This window comes from Oncorhynchus mykiss, chromosome 9 (assembly GCF_057628025.1).
Source record: "Oncorhynchus mykiss isolate SJ-2025 chromosome 9, ASM5762802v1, whole genome shotgun sequence".
Lineage (NCBI taxonomy): Eukaryota > Metazoa > Chordata > Actinopteri > Salmoniformes > Salmonidae > Oncorhynchus > Oncorhynchus mykiss.
The window spans coordinates 63,865,685-63,882,705 of record NC_143030.1 but is presented as its reverse complement, the minus strand read 5'-3'; the positions used below and the strand labels follow the sequence as shown (position 1 = coordinate 63,882,705).

The 17,021-nt window shown below is 41.4% G+C and overlaps 1 protein-coding gene across 1 annotated transcript; it reads right to left on the bottom strand.

Moving 5' to 3' along the window:
* Window positions 1-4,099: 4,099 nt before the first annotated feature.
* On the bottom strand, window positions 4,100-16,669 carry LOC110532493 (synaptophysin). The gene is made up of 7 exons (XM_036988511.2): window positions 16,631-16,669; window positions 14,966-15,031; window positions 9,358-9,482; window positions 8,901-9,099; window positions 6,895-7,086; window positions 6,439-6,771; window positions 4,100-6,262 (listed from the first exon to the last, which is right to left on the bottom strand). Exons 1-6 carry the CDS (start codon window positions 16,646-16,648, stop codon window positions 6,469-6,471), a joined length of 903 nt encoding a protein of 300 aa, XP_036844406.2. The 5' UTR covers window positions 16,649-16,669; the 3' UTR covers window positions 4,100-6,262; window positions 6,439-6,468.
* Window positions 16,670-17,021: the final 352 nt, after the last annotated feature.

The window sequence follows — 17,021 nt, the reverse complement described above, 5'->3', positions numbered from 1 at the left end:
TAGGCATTGCCCGTACTCACTTAATCCATACTGATACTGATCAAAGTAGTGTCGTGTAGTGTACGCCCTATCAATTAATAGTGCTGATGGAACAGAATGTTTTTCTTAAAATGTTGATAAACTATTTCTTCACGTTTTAGGCACAGCAATGTGCACACGGGCAGTAGGCGAATTAATCCACAGAGATGGAAATATCCGTGAAAAAGAGGGGGGGGGGGGATTTAAGATGCAACAACTATCTTGGGTTGCTAATATGATTACGATAATGCTTTTGGCTGCTAGCCAAGTAAAGAACATTTAAAGAAAATCTAGTTAACAGAACGCATATGAGTAAGTCTTTATAAAAACAATTGCCTGCACGTTTCTATATTTTTTGGCTACAGGCTACTTTGAAGCAACGTAAGACATGCCTCATAATATGAAGTAAAACGTCCAGGTTTCAAACAATTGAGGAACAAGGAAAATATAGCGATGCTAATGATAAGCCTAACCGTCTTCTCTATTAAATCTTAAATTGCTACAAAGTAGCCCATGCCTACCGGTCAGAATTATATAATTATTATTATTTGCATTAATCAAGTGGCCATTTATTTTGCAAACTACATCTCGTGCTACAGAAACAATGCTAATCAAATATAAAGGGTAACTACCTTCAAAAGTCTAAACTGTGAACAACCAATATGGGATTGATCATTCAGAGTGTATGTCACTGTTTCTCATATAATTTTCCACACAGGGCACATTTCCACAGCCACTTTAAAGGATTTGAAGATTTTCTGAATCATATGCTTTGAATATTTTACAAACACTGATAATGAAAATACATTACAATAGTAGCATTCTGGAAAACAGAGATATCATGCCATCGTGTGGCACAGCAGCAGGACTACATGTGCCAATAATAGAAGTTGTGTCACTCCATGGCTGCGTTTAGACACGCAGCCCAATTCTGATCTTTATTTCACTAATTGATCTTTTGACCAATCAGATTAGCTCTGGAAAAGTTCTGATGTGAAACAAACTGCTGTGATTGGTCAAAATACCAATTAAAAAAGATCACAATTGGGCTGCCTGTCTAAACGCAGCCCATGTAGCTGTCGTGTCTTTGTCTATGCCGGATTAAGTGATATGACATGCTATTCTATAAAATAATTTCTCTGTAATTAATATTACATGATTAAGCTAATCAGGTAGATGTAATTAACTAGAAAGTCGGGGCACCACAAAATAATGTTAATAGAGCTGTTATCTTTCGAATAAACTCTTAAAGTCATGGTCATCTACCTCAATAGCAGTCAATATTTAATCGTCACTTTATTTAGTCACATCTGAAAGTTGTAAATTCTTGGTTATCTTCACGAACTCTGGCTAACAAGTTGAATCAGCAATACAACCTTTTGTTTAATTATTTATCTACTAAATACCTAAAAATCACACAGAATTAAATCTACACAGAATGGATCATACATTGATTACAAGTGTCATAAAGGAAAACGTCCCTAGTGGACGGAACAGATATGGCGGCTGGTCACACAAAGAAAGGGGGTTGGGTTTTGAATGAAATAGCGGGAAGACTGAGGAACAAAAATATTTTGTGTCTCTATCGGGCCGTAGGCAGCTACTCTATCGTAAATACATAATATTGTGCATTCTAAATAACCGCCCATTTGGAAATAAATATATATTTACTCTGATCTGCGCTTCGATCGGTTGGTCGTAGATGGAAGGCCGGGTTGTCCTTTGAAGAATGACTGGTGGTAGAACGGGTACTTGGTAGTACCGTCGTCGTGTGGTAGAACAGTTACTCTGTCCGTCCTCTCCTAGCCCACGTCTACAGTTTCTGCACTAACGCAATGGCTAGGAGGTATCACTTCTTTAGTGAATAAGAGTTCAAAGTTCATACCAAGTTGCCATGCTATATTCTGGCTGGTATAGTCAAAATTCATCCTTCCGACGTGTAGGTCGTCACCTTCACGTTGAGATTCAATGCTAATTTCGTTAGCGTGAGCTCTGGTTGAACGGCAGGAAACTGAGGTTGGCTTAGTTCTGTAGGTGGTCTTTGTCCTTTCAACGTGGGGACCGCAAGTCCTCACATCCTTGGAACAGGAAGTTACATTTTCGTCAACGGGTTTATATAGTGGTGAAAGAAGGGCGTGTTTCATAGTTTACAACCAAAGTCTGTTCACTTGGGCGGGGCCTCTGAGTGAGCAGAGTTTCTCTATGACAAACCGTTCTCTCATTTAAGAAGCTAAAATTGCATTTAATCTTTTCACAAATAATTTTATATTTAAACATTTAAATTGCATAGCAATTCCATGTGAATCTGATAACTAGAATGTGTCGACTTTCCAAGATTCAGTTTGTCATCCTGTCATTAGTAATAATGTCTCAGACGCCAACTGATATGACATCATATTCATTAAGTACCAACGCATACAGTGCCTTGCGAAAGTATTCGGCCCCCTTGAACTTTGCAACCTTTTGCCACATTTCAGGCTTCAAACATAAAGATATAAAACTGTATTTTTTTGTGAAGAATCAACATCAAGTGGGACACAATCATGAAGTGGAACGACATTTATTGGATATTTCAAACTTTTTTAACAAATCAAAAACTGAAAAATTGGGCGTGCAAAATTATTCAGCCCCCTTAAGTTAATACTTTGTAGCGCCACCTTTTGCTGCGATTACAGCTGTAAGTCGCTTGGGGTATGTCTCTATCAGTTTTGCACATCGAGAGACTGACATTTTTTCCCATTCCTTCTTGCAAAACAGCTCGAGCTCAGTGAGGTTGGATGGAGAGCATTTGTGAACAGCAGTTTTCAGTTCTTTCCACAGATTCTCGATTGGATTCAGGTCTGGACTTTGACTTGGCCATTCTAACACCTGGATATGTTTATTTTTGAACCATTCCATTGTAGATTTTGCTTTATGTTTTGGATCATTGTCTTGTTGGAAGACAAATCTCCGTCCCAGTCTCAGGTCTTTTGCAGACTCCATCAGGTTTTCTTCCAGAATGGTCCTGTATTTGGCTCCATCCATCTTCCCATCAATTTTAACCATCTTCCCTGTCCCTGCTGAAGAAAAGCAGGCCCAAACCATGATGCTGCCACCACCATGTTTGACAGTGGGGATGGTGTGTTCAGGGTGATGAGCTGTGTTGCTTTTACGCCAAACATAACGTTTTGCATTGTTGCCAAAAAGTTCAATTTTGGTTTCATCTGACCAGAGCACCTTCTTCCACATGTTTGGTGTGTCTCCCAGGTGGCTTGTGGCAAACTTTAAACAACACTTTTTATGGATATCTTTAAGAAATGGCTTTCTTCTTGCCACTCTTCCATAAAGGCCAGATTTGTGCAATATAAGACTGATTGTTGTCCTATGGACAGAGTCTCCCACCTCAGCTGTAGATCTCTGCAGTTCATCCAGAGTGATCATGGGCCTCTTGGCTGCATCTCTGATCAGTCTTCTCCTTGTATGAGCTGAAAGTTTAGAGGGACGGCCAGGTCATGGTAGATTTGCAGTGGTCTGATACTCCTTCCATTTCAATATTATCGCTTGCACAGTGCTCCTTGGGATGTTTAAAGCTTGGGAAATCTTTTTGTATCCAAATCCGGCTTTAAACTTCTTCACAACAGTATCTCGGACCTGCCTGGTGTGTTCCTTGTTCTTCATGATGCTCTCTGCGCTTTTAACGGACCTCTGAGACTATCACAGTGCAGGTGCATTTATACGGAGACTTGATTACACACAGGTGGATTGTATTTATCATCATTAGTCATGTAGGTCAACATTGGATCATTCAGAGATATGGTTCAGTTTCCCACCTATTGATGTTACCAGACTCTCCATGTTAACAAAGGGATTTTCAATAGTCACATTGGTAGAGTAGAGAGAGGAAAAAGGGGAAAGGTATTTATAGGGGTCATAAACCTCCCCCATCAGGCCAACGTCATGACATAGCCTAGTAGTAGGCATACCTTATACCCTCAGACATTGAACCCCCCAGGGACCTCCCCATGCTACTGAACATCAATCAGTAAATAGTACAGCATGAACAATGCATATGATCTACAAGGTTAGAGAATTAGACAAAACATTTAACCTTCAACAGAATGTCAAGTTTATTTGATTTTGTTTCACAGGGATTCCATAAAATAAGAATACAATAGAATTCTGGAGAATCTTGGATATTTTTTCTCTGAATTGTAATAGTCATTATCATAAATAGTAATAAGAATACATCATAAACAATAAACACAACTGTCCAAAGGCGTAGAGAGTATCACAAGACATCATTCACCACTAACGACAGACTATACATATTGCATTGAGCATATTTATAAGAGCTACAAGAGAGAGAGAGAAAGAGATAGAAAGAGATGGAAAGAGAGAGAGAACACAGGAGAAGGGAGAGAAAGTGAGGTGCCTCTACACCGACTGGTAAAAAAATAAACGTATGGATCCAAAACTGCATAATGGAATAACATGGATGAAAAACAATTTATTGTGATAACTGTGGAAGCAAAATCTATCGATCAAGACACCCCTGCCCTGTTTCCATTTGGCAATACAGTTTTTCTTCTATCCAAAGAGAGGATTGGCAGTATGGCAGGTCAGCCTATCTACATGACCTTGAAAAGAGTGACCATTGCAACATGTGCAGTCCCTGTACTTTGTGTAAAATATAGCAGAGCTGCACTGTGCTGGGACCTTATGATGAGCCAAACATACTATTACTGTAACACTTGCTTGCCACTTGCCCTCCCCCCTCTCAATTTGGTTCCAGGGTACTTTAACTCCAGGAGTCAGACACATGCAAAACCTGCTTTTGAGAGTGAATGTGTGGGTGTTGGGGGGATCGGGGATGCAGGATATTTTATGTATATGGAAACAAGATACAGTTCAGGACAACTCAGTTGGCTATATTAATATGTAAAAAAATAATTATTTTCTATGGCTTGTATATGGTCTTGAAAATGACACATTGTGCCATACTGATTTAGTTCTCTGAAAATATATGGATGCGTTTTGATCAGATGACCAAAATAAATTGTGAATAAACATGATTACTTATTCTGTCTTATGACTCATCTCTAGACTAGATAAATAGTTGATCGAAACATGACAAGGTTCTGGGCCCAATCTATCTGACGCCAAGTTTTAAACTACATTAAAAATAAAGATCCCCTTAACATCAGTTGACTTCACAACCTCAAATCATCTTTAACTAAAAGTGTTGATAGCATAGTATGTACAGCAGTTTTTAGGAACAGCATAGTATTAGCAGAATACCAATTCTTACCATGCTAACTACTTTTTCATTATCCTAGATGCATTTTCTCCTTTTTGCATTTCAGCTTTTCTCAACAAACATAGCTAAATCCTTGAGTAATATTTCAATGGAAAAATATAAAAGACAATGAATACAAGTTGTAATGAATGCATAAATCACTGCTAACACCTCTCTCATTCTTCTCTACTCTCTCTCTGAATTCGTCATTCTTTTTGCTTTCTTTTTTTGTCTTCATCCTTTGCCATCACATCTTCTCTACTCTATCCCGTTAAACTCATTCAGTAATGTTGAACAAGTAAAAAAGCACAATGAGAAAATAACTATTCTGAAACGGAATAAACTGAAAATGTAAAGAAACACACATGGAGAAATAAAATAAACACAAAACATAAATATTAAAAAACAACGAGGGTTGAACTATGTGAGCTCCTAAACAGAACTGAAGTAAATACAACTGAATAACTCTGTTCTCTACATTTGTTGTATAACAACTAATATGGAGTGCACAATTATTCAACTGTGTACATATATTTCTATATGAATATGTTGATATTTACATAGCACAGACAAATACATTCTCCCACGTTAAATATTACTACCATTATTGTCCTTCATTTAAGTGTTATTCCTTTAAAAGATTGATGTTCATGTTTTGGTTTTGTATTCCAGTTTGTCCTTGTGTGATCAAACTGTCAATGAATCCCCTGTTGTCTTCCACAGTTAAATACATCACGAGAATAAACAGCATGTTACAGTAAGGACCCATTTCCCCCTCAACAAAATAACCCTCTCCCAAGGGACACGGTGTTGATAACTTCCCCTTCCAAGAGTCCACCTTCCTCCATCCCTCGCTGCCTGCCTCCCTTCCTCCTCTTGTCAACTCACAAATGCACAAACAGACAAACAGAGGAGTGTGGAATTGTGGGTGGTGGTCAGGCACCACACTCCTAAATCACATGGTGGCCCCTGGGGGTGGGGGGGGGGAGAGAGAGAGATAAATATTACAACTAATGCATACCTAAAGATTATGAAGATGTCATAAAGCCACAGTCTGTATTTCCCTTTGGAAGAGTAATGCAGTATTTCTCACAGTCATTTATCAGTATTCTCAGGATTGCTCCATCATATGTACTGACACTCACCAGCTTCCAGCTGCCATAGGGTGCACCAGCTCACATCTGATTGGCGTAGGGGGTGGGCTGCTGTTCGTATCCCCCCTGCTGATAGTCTCCACCTCCCTCAGTGTAGCCGCCCTGGCCATAGTCGGGCTGGTAGCCTCCCTGGGTGCCGGTATAGGCATCCCCCTGCTGTGCATAGCCCTCCTGCCCATAGCCGTCCTGGCCGAAGGACTCTGGGGCAGGCGCTTTCTCCTGGGAAGGTGCGTATGTGCCGCCAAAAGCTGCCAGCCAGCCAGTCTCCTTGAACACGAACCACAGGTTCCCTCCCCACAGGATCAGGTTCAGGAAGCCAAATGCCTAGGGGGTGAATGGAAGAAAAGGAAGAAAAATAAAAAGAAGGGGGTCCATATCTTGTAGTAGATTTTCCTCAGTAGTCCATGCCCTTTTACAAATCACAACGTTACAATTGAAATTCCGTACCACAGATGTATTGAGACCAGAGACGACAGGGTCATGGACTTCACGGCAGCGGTTCTCCGGTTCGTCGCAGGCCTCGATCAGCAAGAGAACCTTGTCTGGGTCGGTGGATGCCTTCACATCCGACAGACCCTTAGCCCAGGCAGAAGAAGCCACCAGCCAGAAGAAGGTGAACACACAGGTCACAACAAAGTCCTGAGGATAATCACATTATAAAGCATTAGCAAATTACAGTACCTTCGTAAAGTATTCAAACCCCTTGACTTTTAACCACATTTTGTTAGGTTACAGCCTTATTCTAAAATGTATTAAATATTTTTTTTCCCCTCATCTATATACACACAATACCCCATAATGACAAAGCAAAAATGGGTTTTTAGATATTTTTGCTAATTTATCAACAAATAAAAATATCACATTTACAGCAGTATTCAGTACTTTGTTGAATCATCTTTGGCAGTGATTGCAGCCCCAAGTCTTCTTGGGTATGACGCTACAAGCTTGGCACACCTGTATTTGAGGAGTTTCTTCCATTCTTCTCTGCAGATCCTCTCAAGCTCTGTCAGGTTGGATGGGGAGCGTTGCTGCACACCTATTTTCAGTTCTCTCCAGAGATGGTTGATCGGGTTCAAGTCCGGGCTCTGGCTGGGCCACTCAAAGTCCTTCAGAGACTTGTCCTGAAGCCACTCATGTGTTGTCTTGGCTGTGTGCTTAGGGTCATTGTCCTGTTGGAAGGTGAATCTTTGCCCCAGTCTAAGGTCCTGAGCGCTCTGGAGCAGGTTTTCATCAAGGATCTTTCTGTACTTTGCTTCGTTCATCTTTGCCTCGATCCTGACTAGTGTCCCTGCCGCTGAAAAATATCCCCACAGCATGATGCTGCCAGCACCATGCTTCACCATAGGGATTATGCCAGGTTTCCTCCAGACTTGACACTTGGCATTCAGGCCAAAGAGTTCAATCTTGGTTTCATCAGACCACAGAATATTGTTTCTCATGGTCTGAGAGTATTTAGGTGCCTTTTGGCTCCAAGCGGGATGTCATATGCCTTTTACTGAGGAGTGGCTTCCGTCTGGCCACTCTACCATAAAGGTCTCATTGGTGGAGTGCTGCAGAGATGAATGTCCTTCTGGAAGGTTCTCCCATCTTCACAGAGGAACTCTGGAGCTATGTCAGAGTGACCATCGGGTTCTTGGTCACCTCCCTGACCAAGGCCCTTCTCGCCCGATTGCTCAGTTTGGCCGGGCGGCCAGCTCTAGGAAGAGTCTTGGTGGTTCCAAACTTCTTCCATTTAAGAATGATGGAGGCCACTGTGTTCTTGGGGAAATTCAATGCTGCAGAAATTTTTTGGTACCTTTCCCCAGATCTGTGCCTTGACACAATCCTTTCTTGGAGCTCTACGGACAATTCCTTCAACCTCATGGCTTGCTTTTTCTCTGACATGCATTTTGTCAACTGTGGGACCTTTATATAGACAGGTGTGTGCCTTTCCAAATCATGTCCAATCAATTGAATTTACCACGTGTGGACTCCAATCAAGTTGTAGAAACATCTCAACTCAAGGATGATCAATGTAAACAGGATGCACCTGAGGGTCTGAATACTTACATTATGTAAATAAGGTATTTTTGTTTTTTATTTGTAATACTTTTTCAAAAATGTCTAAACCTGTTTTTGCTTTGTCATTATGGGGTATTATGTGTAGATTGCTGAGTTTTTTACATTTTTATATCAATTTTAGAACAAGGCTGTAACATAACAAAATGTAGAAAAAGTCAAGGGGTCTTAATACTTTCCGAAGGCACTGGACATGCTCATCATCATAATCAATTTCAAAGTTCTTATCAGAAACATCATCATGATCAAGCTAGAAAGTCCTCATCCGAAACATAATCAATCTCATGCTCATCATCATCATTACTATGATATTAGTAATAGTAGCAGAGGTATTGGAATATGGTATGGAATAGTGTAGGCCTACTAGAAACAAGAATTGAGAAAGACAAACTCACAATCTGGGCTCCCTTGCAGCCTTCACGGTATTTCTCCAGAATGAAAACATACACAGAAAGGGCTGCCATGGAGTAGAGGAAGGAGAAGACACCGACGGTGACAAAGAACCCAGCTGAGGAGGAGTAGTCTCCGATCAGGAACAGACGCTCAGGGTTTCCCCCCTTACAGGTTGGGGCATCGAAGTACACCTGATGTAGCCTGGGAAGGACAAGCGACAGAGAAAGACAGAAGATGGGAGACAGTGAGAAAAGGGAAGAAGGAGAGAGAGAGAAAGACAGAGAGAGGAGGGGGAGAGAGAGAGAAATAGAAAGAGAGAGACGTCAAACGGGGTTAATATAGTTTACAGATTAATGTTCCACCACTGACATTTGCAGCCCAGTGGTACTGTAGAAATTACAGACGGACCATATTTGTGCGGGTTCAGGGGGCTACGTGTGACTGAATAGGCATACTGACCTGAATGGATACTCAAACTCCACCTCAATGCTCAGGTCACTCTCTGACCGGTTTTTACACTCCACACTCATCTTGAACATGCCAGAGTAGCTGCCGCATGTCGAGAAAGCAAAGATGGCAAAGATCTGAAAGACACAGAGGGAGGATGAGAAGAGGAGGAGAATTATAGACAGCAAGTGGAAGTAAAAGGGAAGTGAAAGGGAAAGGGAGGGAAAATAGAGTAGTGAGATCAAAGGAATGAGGAAAGAATATGACCCAGACAGAGAGACATGTAGGGAGAAGCATAATACATCTATTAAATGGCCCTTATTTTGGGATGATTTCTTCACAAAGATGGTGCTCTGTCGAGGAATTGGCATAACTCTAGTTTGGTCTGAAATAGGTGTTGATGTGAACCAAAGGAAAGCCCATGCAGTATAATGGAAAACCCCAATAAAGGTATACTGTTGCTGAAAGACCTGACACTGGTTTCACCATCTGCTGTGTCTCCTGCACTCCAATGTTCCTCCAACCACTGCAGGCTGCTGACAAAGCAACACAAACTGCAAATCAATGCAGCTATATTGCCAGGTTACAGCGCTACACCCGTTGCCATGGTTACTCCGACACCTAAAGTTGTGCGCTTTTGTATAAAGAAAATACAAGAAATGTAAAATAACATGTTTGGTTGATATATCTGTTTTACTAAATAAGTTATTCTCTACGGCCCAGGCTACAGTACTACAATTCTACAGGGGGGTGGGTGTACAGTAATGTAAACCAGCGCTTGTGTACCTGAACGCTAACATACTGTTGTACACACAAGCATGCAGATACACACACTCGCACACACTGACATAGGAAGTTATACAGTCAGCCTATTTTTACCACACCCTCCCTTCCCTGCAGGCCAGATCCCATTGGATGGAAAATCTGCCTATTAATCTGACTGAGGTCCTCCACCATCTGTCACTAAAGGACGCTGCACAGGGCTATTGTACACACACCCTCACACCACACACGGACACATGCACACACACACACATGCACGCTCACGCTTGTGCAACGGTACACTCACACTGACACACACACACGCGGAAACACACATACACAAACACGTAACTTATTCCCTTGTCTCATTACTCTTTAGCGTGCCAACACAGCCCACCTCCACCCCATCTCCTTATTAACAGGTTTTAATAATGATTGGGGAGGAATGTGAGGGGGGAGGGTGATAATGAAAAGCTCAACAGATTGGATATAAGCATGCATGAAAGATGGAAGGAGGAGGACAACAAAACAGAACATGGAATCATCTCTGACATGGAAGAATCATATCTGTTTGTGCTTTAGCTAAATACTCTTTGCCGTGTTTGGTCGTTATCATAGTCAGATGAGTTGAAGAACATACAGATCTGGCACCAGGCTAGTTAACTCTCCCACACCATCCAACGTGGATAGTCCACAACGTATGCCAAATTATCCTCTTGTAAGATTTTAGCTCTCACTTAGGTAGTCTGGCATGCACAGTAACATAAAGTATAATCATTTTCCGTATCTGTATCTGTTTTCACTGATTTGCAACATTCATTAACACGCTCTTAGTGCAAGAGTTTGAGGTATATGACTATGGTCTCCCTAACAAGAGTTTGAGGTATATGACTATGGTCTCCCTAACAAGAGTTTGAGGTATACGACTATGGTCTCCCTAACAAGAGTTTGAGGTATATGACTATGGTCTCTCTAACAAGAGGTTGAGGTATATGACTATGGTCTCCCTAACAAGAGGTTGAGGTATATGACCATGGTCTCCCTAACAAGAGGTTGAGGTATATGACTATGGTCTCCCTAACAAGAGGTTGAGGTATATGACTATGGTCTCCCTAACAAGAGGTTGAGGTATATGACTATGGTCTCCCTAACAAGAGGTTGAGGTATATGACCATGGTCTCCCTAACAAGAGGTTGCGGTAAAAAAAAGGAAGGTTGGAATAAGGGCAAAGGAATGAATGGGAATATGTTGAAGAAAGACAAATGGAGACAGGCTGGCTAGTTAAGAAAATACATGGCTTCACACACATTGTCAGATACTATGGTAATGCTATTGGCAACATACAATGAGCATAGAGGGGGGTGGGTGGGGGTTCCCACTCATAGAAATAGAATGAATAAAACGGGCTTGGAACTTCTAACCCTGCCAATTTGACTTATAAACTCATGGGTATACTCGCAATGGCTGCCTGGTATTGTGATGCAATAATTTCCATGGTAATGTTTTCAAAGGATGTTAACTGATGTGGCTCATACAATGGAATAAAAACAATTGTCATGTCAGTTGAGTTTAATCAACAAATCACAGCACATATTGATGGGTACACTTACTTCCTGCTTTGATCCTATGGGTACACTCGCAAAGGTCGCCAGTACACCCATTATGCCATCATTGACTTGAATGGGGACGCCCGTTCTGTTCATTCTATTTCTATGTTCCCACTAACATGGTAAGTGTTGCAGTCTCTCACATAAATCCAATGTCACACTACCCTTGTTCAAGCAGGCACAAATACACACACACACTCACACACACACTCTCTGAGTTAGAAGCAGCTGCATTTATAAATACCTGCTTATCACCGATTTTATAGCCAAGTCTGGCAAGACTGAAAACCACAGGTATTCCAAAAATAACTCAAGTAAATGAATAATTGAACTTAATACATTGATTGATACACAAGCATAAATGGATGTTGTCGGACCACAAGTCTATCCATCACAATGTAAATACTGTATGTATGCTCACCAGCATCTTTCTGTCTCTGAGTTTGAGTTTGGCAGGAATCCAAAGTGTGACAGCTTCAACCAATCACATCTCCTCTAAGCCAGGGGCAGACGAATGGGCAGAGAGCCCTGGCAATGAGTTTGCAAAGGTTTAACATGTAAACTCCTTACTATATCCTACAATCAGCAGCTTTGATGATCAACAACACCAGGAACCACTTATAGAACACTGGGCCAGATTATCACAGATCTCTACTGTATTGACCACACAGTATGAAAACTGTTCTTACAGCACAACAGTGCACTGAGTGAATCAGTAAAGCAAATATGTAAACTGTAACAGAGCATTTAACTGTAAATCCCAAGGTAAGACAAAAATAACCTAGTTCCCAAGCGTAACCCGGGGCAGGATGTTTTTATGGTAGACACAGTGGTTAACCAAAACATAGAAGGCTTGCATTCTGAAAAATTGCAACAAATATAGTTAGCCAAAATGTCTGTGTCAGCATCCCTCCTGTGTGTACACTACATACACACGTTGACAGAAAAACATACGTGTATATTGTAGAGCAGGAATGCTGAATGAGAGGTCAGTAGGGATGTGTAAATGGAGTAAAAGATGAGTATTGATATGTGAATGTATAAATGCTAAATGCTGATTTAGAGTTACATATGGATCTGTTTAACTCCTTTAGGCTCACCTCAACCCAGATGTAGAAACATGCAGATGCAGGCCTTTATAACTTATGATTCCTGAGCTCTGGCCTCCTCCCTGTGTGCTGCTTCAGGCATGGAGGTTTGTTAATGTTGTGATGTGATGTTCAAGCACTAGCAGTGCTCCGGGGAAGGACTACAGACAATGTCATGCTGTCAGAACTGTCCTCTCAGTCTCTGCTACCCTGTGTTACTCTTACCTGCTGTGATTTAGAGTAGAACATTTGTTTGGGGATCTTTTATTTAAATCCTGATGTTGATTTTTGTATGTAGGTCTATGTGTCTTCTCATAAATGAATCCTATTCTTTCAATCAGCCAATCATCATGGCATTCTAGCAAAGTGAGTCCAAATGGAACATGGGAGGAAGAGATGTCATTAATTTAACTTCCTCAATGAGCACATACTGTACATTGATTTGTTCTGTTGAGTGAGAGTGGTGAGTCAGTGGTGAGTAATGACTATGTGTGTGTGTGTGTGTGTGTGTGTGTGTGTGTGTGTGTGTGTGTGTGTGTGTGTGTGTGTGTGTGTGTGTGTGTGCTAGTTCTGATGCTATCACAAATGTGTGATGAAAAATAGATGAGAAAGAAGTGGTAATGATGTGGCTGAGAGGTGTTCCTAATTACAAGTTACATACGTAGTACACAGTACATTCATATTTTGTCCAAATTATTACAGCTCATAATTTCTGCTTAACATGATCCTGCTGGACTCAGTGAGTCAGAGGCTACATTTACCCAGTTAGCTGAATCCTGATATTTTGCCACTAATTGGTATTTCACATCAGATCTTTTTCAGAGCTGATCTGATTGGTCAAATACTATTTAGTGAAACACATATCAGAATTGGGCTGACTGTGTAAATGCAGCCAGACTCCTCTTTGTACAATTGAGAGAGCTTATCTACATAGAAGAATACCTCTAGCCCTTGGCACAAAACAAGTTGGAAGAGGGGTCACACTGTGCCTCGAGTGTTACTGAATAAAGAGAACATAAAGCATGCAGAAACCATGTTGTGGATGTATGAAGTACATTTTGTGACATGAATGTGTGGAATGCTTTATCACAGATTCATCATGAATTGCCAATCAACGATTGTCATGCTACAGCACAATACAACAAATAGAGCATTGAGGCGACATGAAGAATTGTAAAGGTAAACAAACAAGCAAATAGCGGAGATTCCGATTCAGCACCATGGACAGCGATCAATTGGAACCCCGCGATTTTAACGTTTCAGAACCCTGAAAGTGGACAGCGCCTTTTTCAGGTGACGCTGCAGCAACGTCAATGGCCATTACTACTACTACCAAGGTTTAAATTCAGTGTAGGCCTATTAAATCATTATGTGCCACTTCTAAAACATTAAATTATAGCGAAAATGTTTAGCCCTAGGAGGGAGCAACTACACAACACATAAAGAAGTGCGAAAATGATTAGCCCTAGAAGGGCCCAACTACACAACACATAAAGAAGTAACTACACCCAAATGCTTGAGGTGCTCACAAAATACTCCAGATTAGATTACAGAGCGAAAGGCTAAAGTGACGTGAGTTAATTATCTGGTGGATCAGGTAGGCCTACAACAAACTTCACAGGAGAGGACACATAAATACCTGTATAGTTTGAACAGAGATTTATCACAATTACCATGATCGATTTACAGTAACATTGTATCACTGAAACAACGTCGAGTTTTCATGAGCCCTGCCTGCCAGTGGTAACCAAGAGGAAGCAGCGAGTGGGAGAATGGGTAGTGTCAGCCACCTCGCGCTCCCTGTTTGTCGTCAGGAGCACAAAGCTTCACCTAGCTTTGTGACCTCTGTGTGACAGAAGGACATGTTCTGACACAGTACAAGGGCCCAACATCACTTTAAATTCATAATCTATTCTCAAAACAGGGCCAACCATAGCATAATATATGGGCCTATCATTTATAGCTTTTAAGTGTATTGGTTAATATCATCACACTCATCTGTAATCTAGATTTTACGCATGCAATATACAATACCAGTACATTCTATAGTCTTCCACACCCACTCATGCGCGCGAAAAGGATACGGGCGCGCACTCACCATGGCCTCTCATACACTCAGTCACAAGCCAAATAATGAAACATTGTATGAAAACAGTAACTTACCCATTGTAGGATTTTCATAAATCCCAAAGGCTGTTTGATTATGGTGAACTGCCCGGTGGCCACCAACTGTCAACACAGAAATCAACAATTAACATTGCTTTATGAATTTGTCGCGAATTATATTTTGAACGTTTGTAGGGTGTACTGTGTAGGCCTATATGCATTGTCAGCATAGCCTATCTGTCGTTACTCCACAGTTTGCACCTGTCAGTTAATTTAAATGTATCTTTCAGGAGCGGTAGAGAAAGCGGTGATACGATCCATTTTTTCATGCTGCCATTTGTTCGCTAGTGCGGTAATTGGACTATTTGACTTGGGGCGCGACAGGCCGTGTGACAAAGCACTGACATCGTTTAGTGGAGACGAGAGCGAGAGTGGGAGAGAGACAGCGAGGGGGGGGGGGGGGGGGGGGACGACTGAGAGAGAGAGACTTGCCAGCATAGAATTAGACAAAGCTGCTTATCCCACTGTTTTTGCTGTCGCCAAAGCTTGACAGACAGCAAGCACTCTAGAAATGTATACAGAAGGAAAATCTCGAGTCACCTCGATAGTAGTTGGCCCTATAGTAGATATAGCTAGCCCTATAGTTTAGGCTATAATTTGTAAAGCCTTGTCATGTGCGGTTGAAAGCAACACATCAGTCGCATCTGTCTGTGATCATCCCCAAATAAACTGTGTCCTGTAGCCTATCGATTCTGTCTTTAGCCTATCGATTCACCTCGCAATATCTTACTTTTAACTCCCAGTCGGTCTGTCACCCCTCGTAAATTGATAGGCCTATAATACAACTCGCTACAGGACTAAGAGACGGACGTCGTCTGATATTGCGATATAGATTAAATAGGGTCTGTCGCTTTTCCTCTTGATTTGTACTCTCTGCTTCTTCTTTTTGTTGCAAGATCAGCCTGTCTGTTTCTTTTTTCTTTCACGAGTTAGACATTTGTTTAGCATCATCTCTTGCTTTGTTGCTTTTTTTGTTAAAAAAAACAATATCCTCATTCCACATTTAATAGGCTATACTTCACCCTCTAGTCGGGCATATACTCTGCACACACCACATAGGCTACATAGGCTAAGCGAGAAAAAATAATCCCCTCTAAATAGACGATTCTATTAGCTCAATAGCAGTTATTCAAAAATATAAATAGTCTTTCCAACTAAACAATCCATTTCTGTGTCCACAATTCAAACGGAATATATCTTCATATAGCTTTCACCTCAACTAGTACCCTGGATGTGTTAAGCCTATTTGTCTGAGTTATTTGAAATGCTGTTGAAATCATGTTGCGCAGGGTGTCTTGATCAATTATTTGGACTTTTGGACCATGGTCTATTTATTAACAAAACGTTTCACTGCGCCAGTCAATTACTGGTGTACAATTGGTTAAATCACATGCAATCTATCATGCCTGTATTGCGGTGTTTTGAGCTCAGTGCTCGCTTTTCGTTCACATGAGTCGACCACTGAAAGCACTGTATTTCAAACTAACGGTCCGCGGATTTACAATTACTGCGGCCCCTACCATAATGATGTCCTATAATTTTTTCCCCTAAAACTCTACCGCGTCAAAGTGCGCATTCTGCAGGCGTGCCAAATTATGGCTTTTCAGATAACTAAATCAAATGAAAACATTGGTATTGGTGATTTTCATCCCAGAGCCCTACCTGGTTCACAACATCCATCTTGGCCGCCTGCTTGTCGATAAGAGGATCAGCCGGTAGGCTGGAGGGAGGCGTTACATCCGGAACAGCCCACGGGGGGACGAGGATAAAGAGATGGGAATAGCTGTATTACGTCACGAGCTCGTCTAGGGCATCTGGAGCGTAGAGACGTTAGATAAATCATTGGACATACAGTAATGACGATTTCGACAGCTTGGCCAATCAAATGGCTGCTTTATTCTAGTAGACTACAGCGATTGCCACAAGGGATAACGGAGAGACGACACCAATGTATGTTTTTTTGGGAGGTGGGCACTAGTCAGGTTTTGCATTTCTACATGATATTGGAAAGGCAATCGAGTTGCACTACCAAGACTAGTCTGAGCTTCAGGGC

Bases quoted from the DNA above. Each gene is read 5' to 3' on its own strand.
- LOC110532493 (XM_036988511.2), bottom strand. The intron at 9,483-14,965 runs GTAAGTTACTGT...TGTGTCTTTCAG, and splicing joins TTATGAAAATCCTACAATGG to ATCTTTGCCATCTTTGCTTT. The intron at 6,772-6,894 runs GTACGGAATTTC...TTCACCCCCTAG, and splicing joins CTGGTCTCAATACATCTGTG to GCATTTGGCTTCCTGAACCT.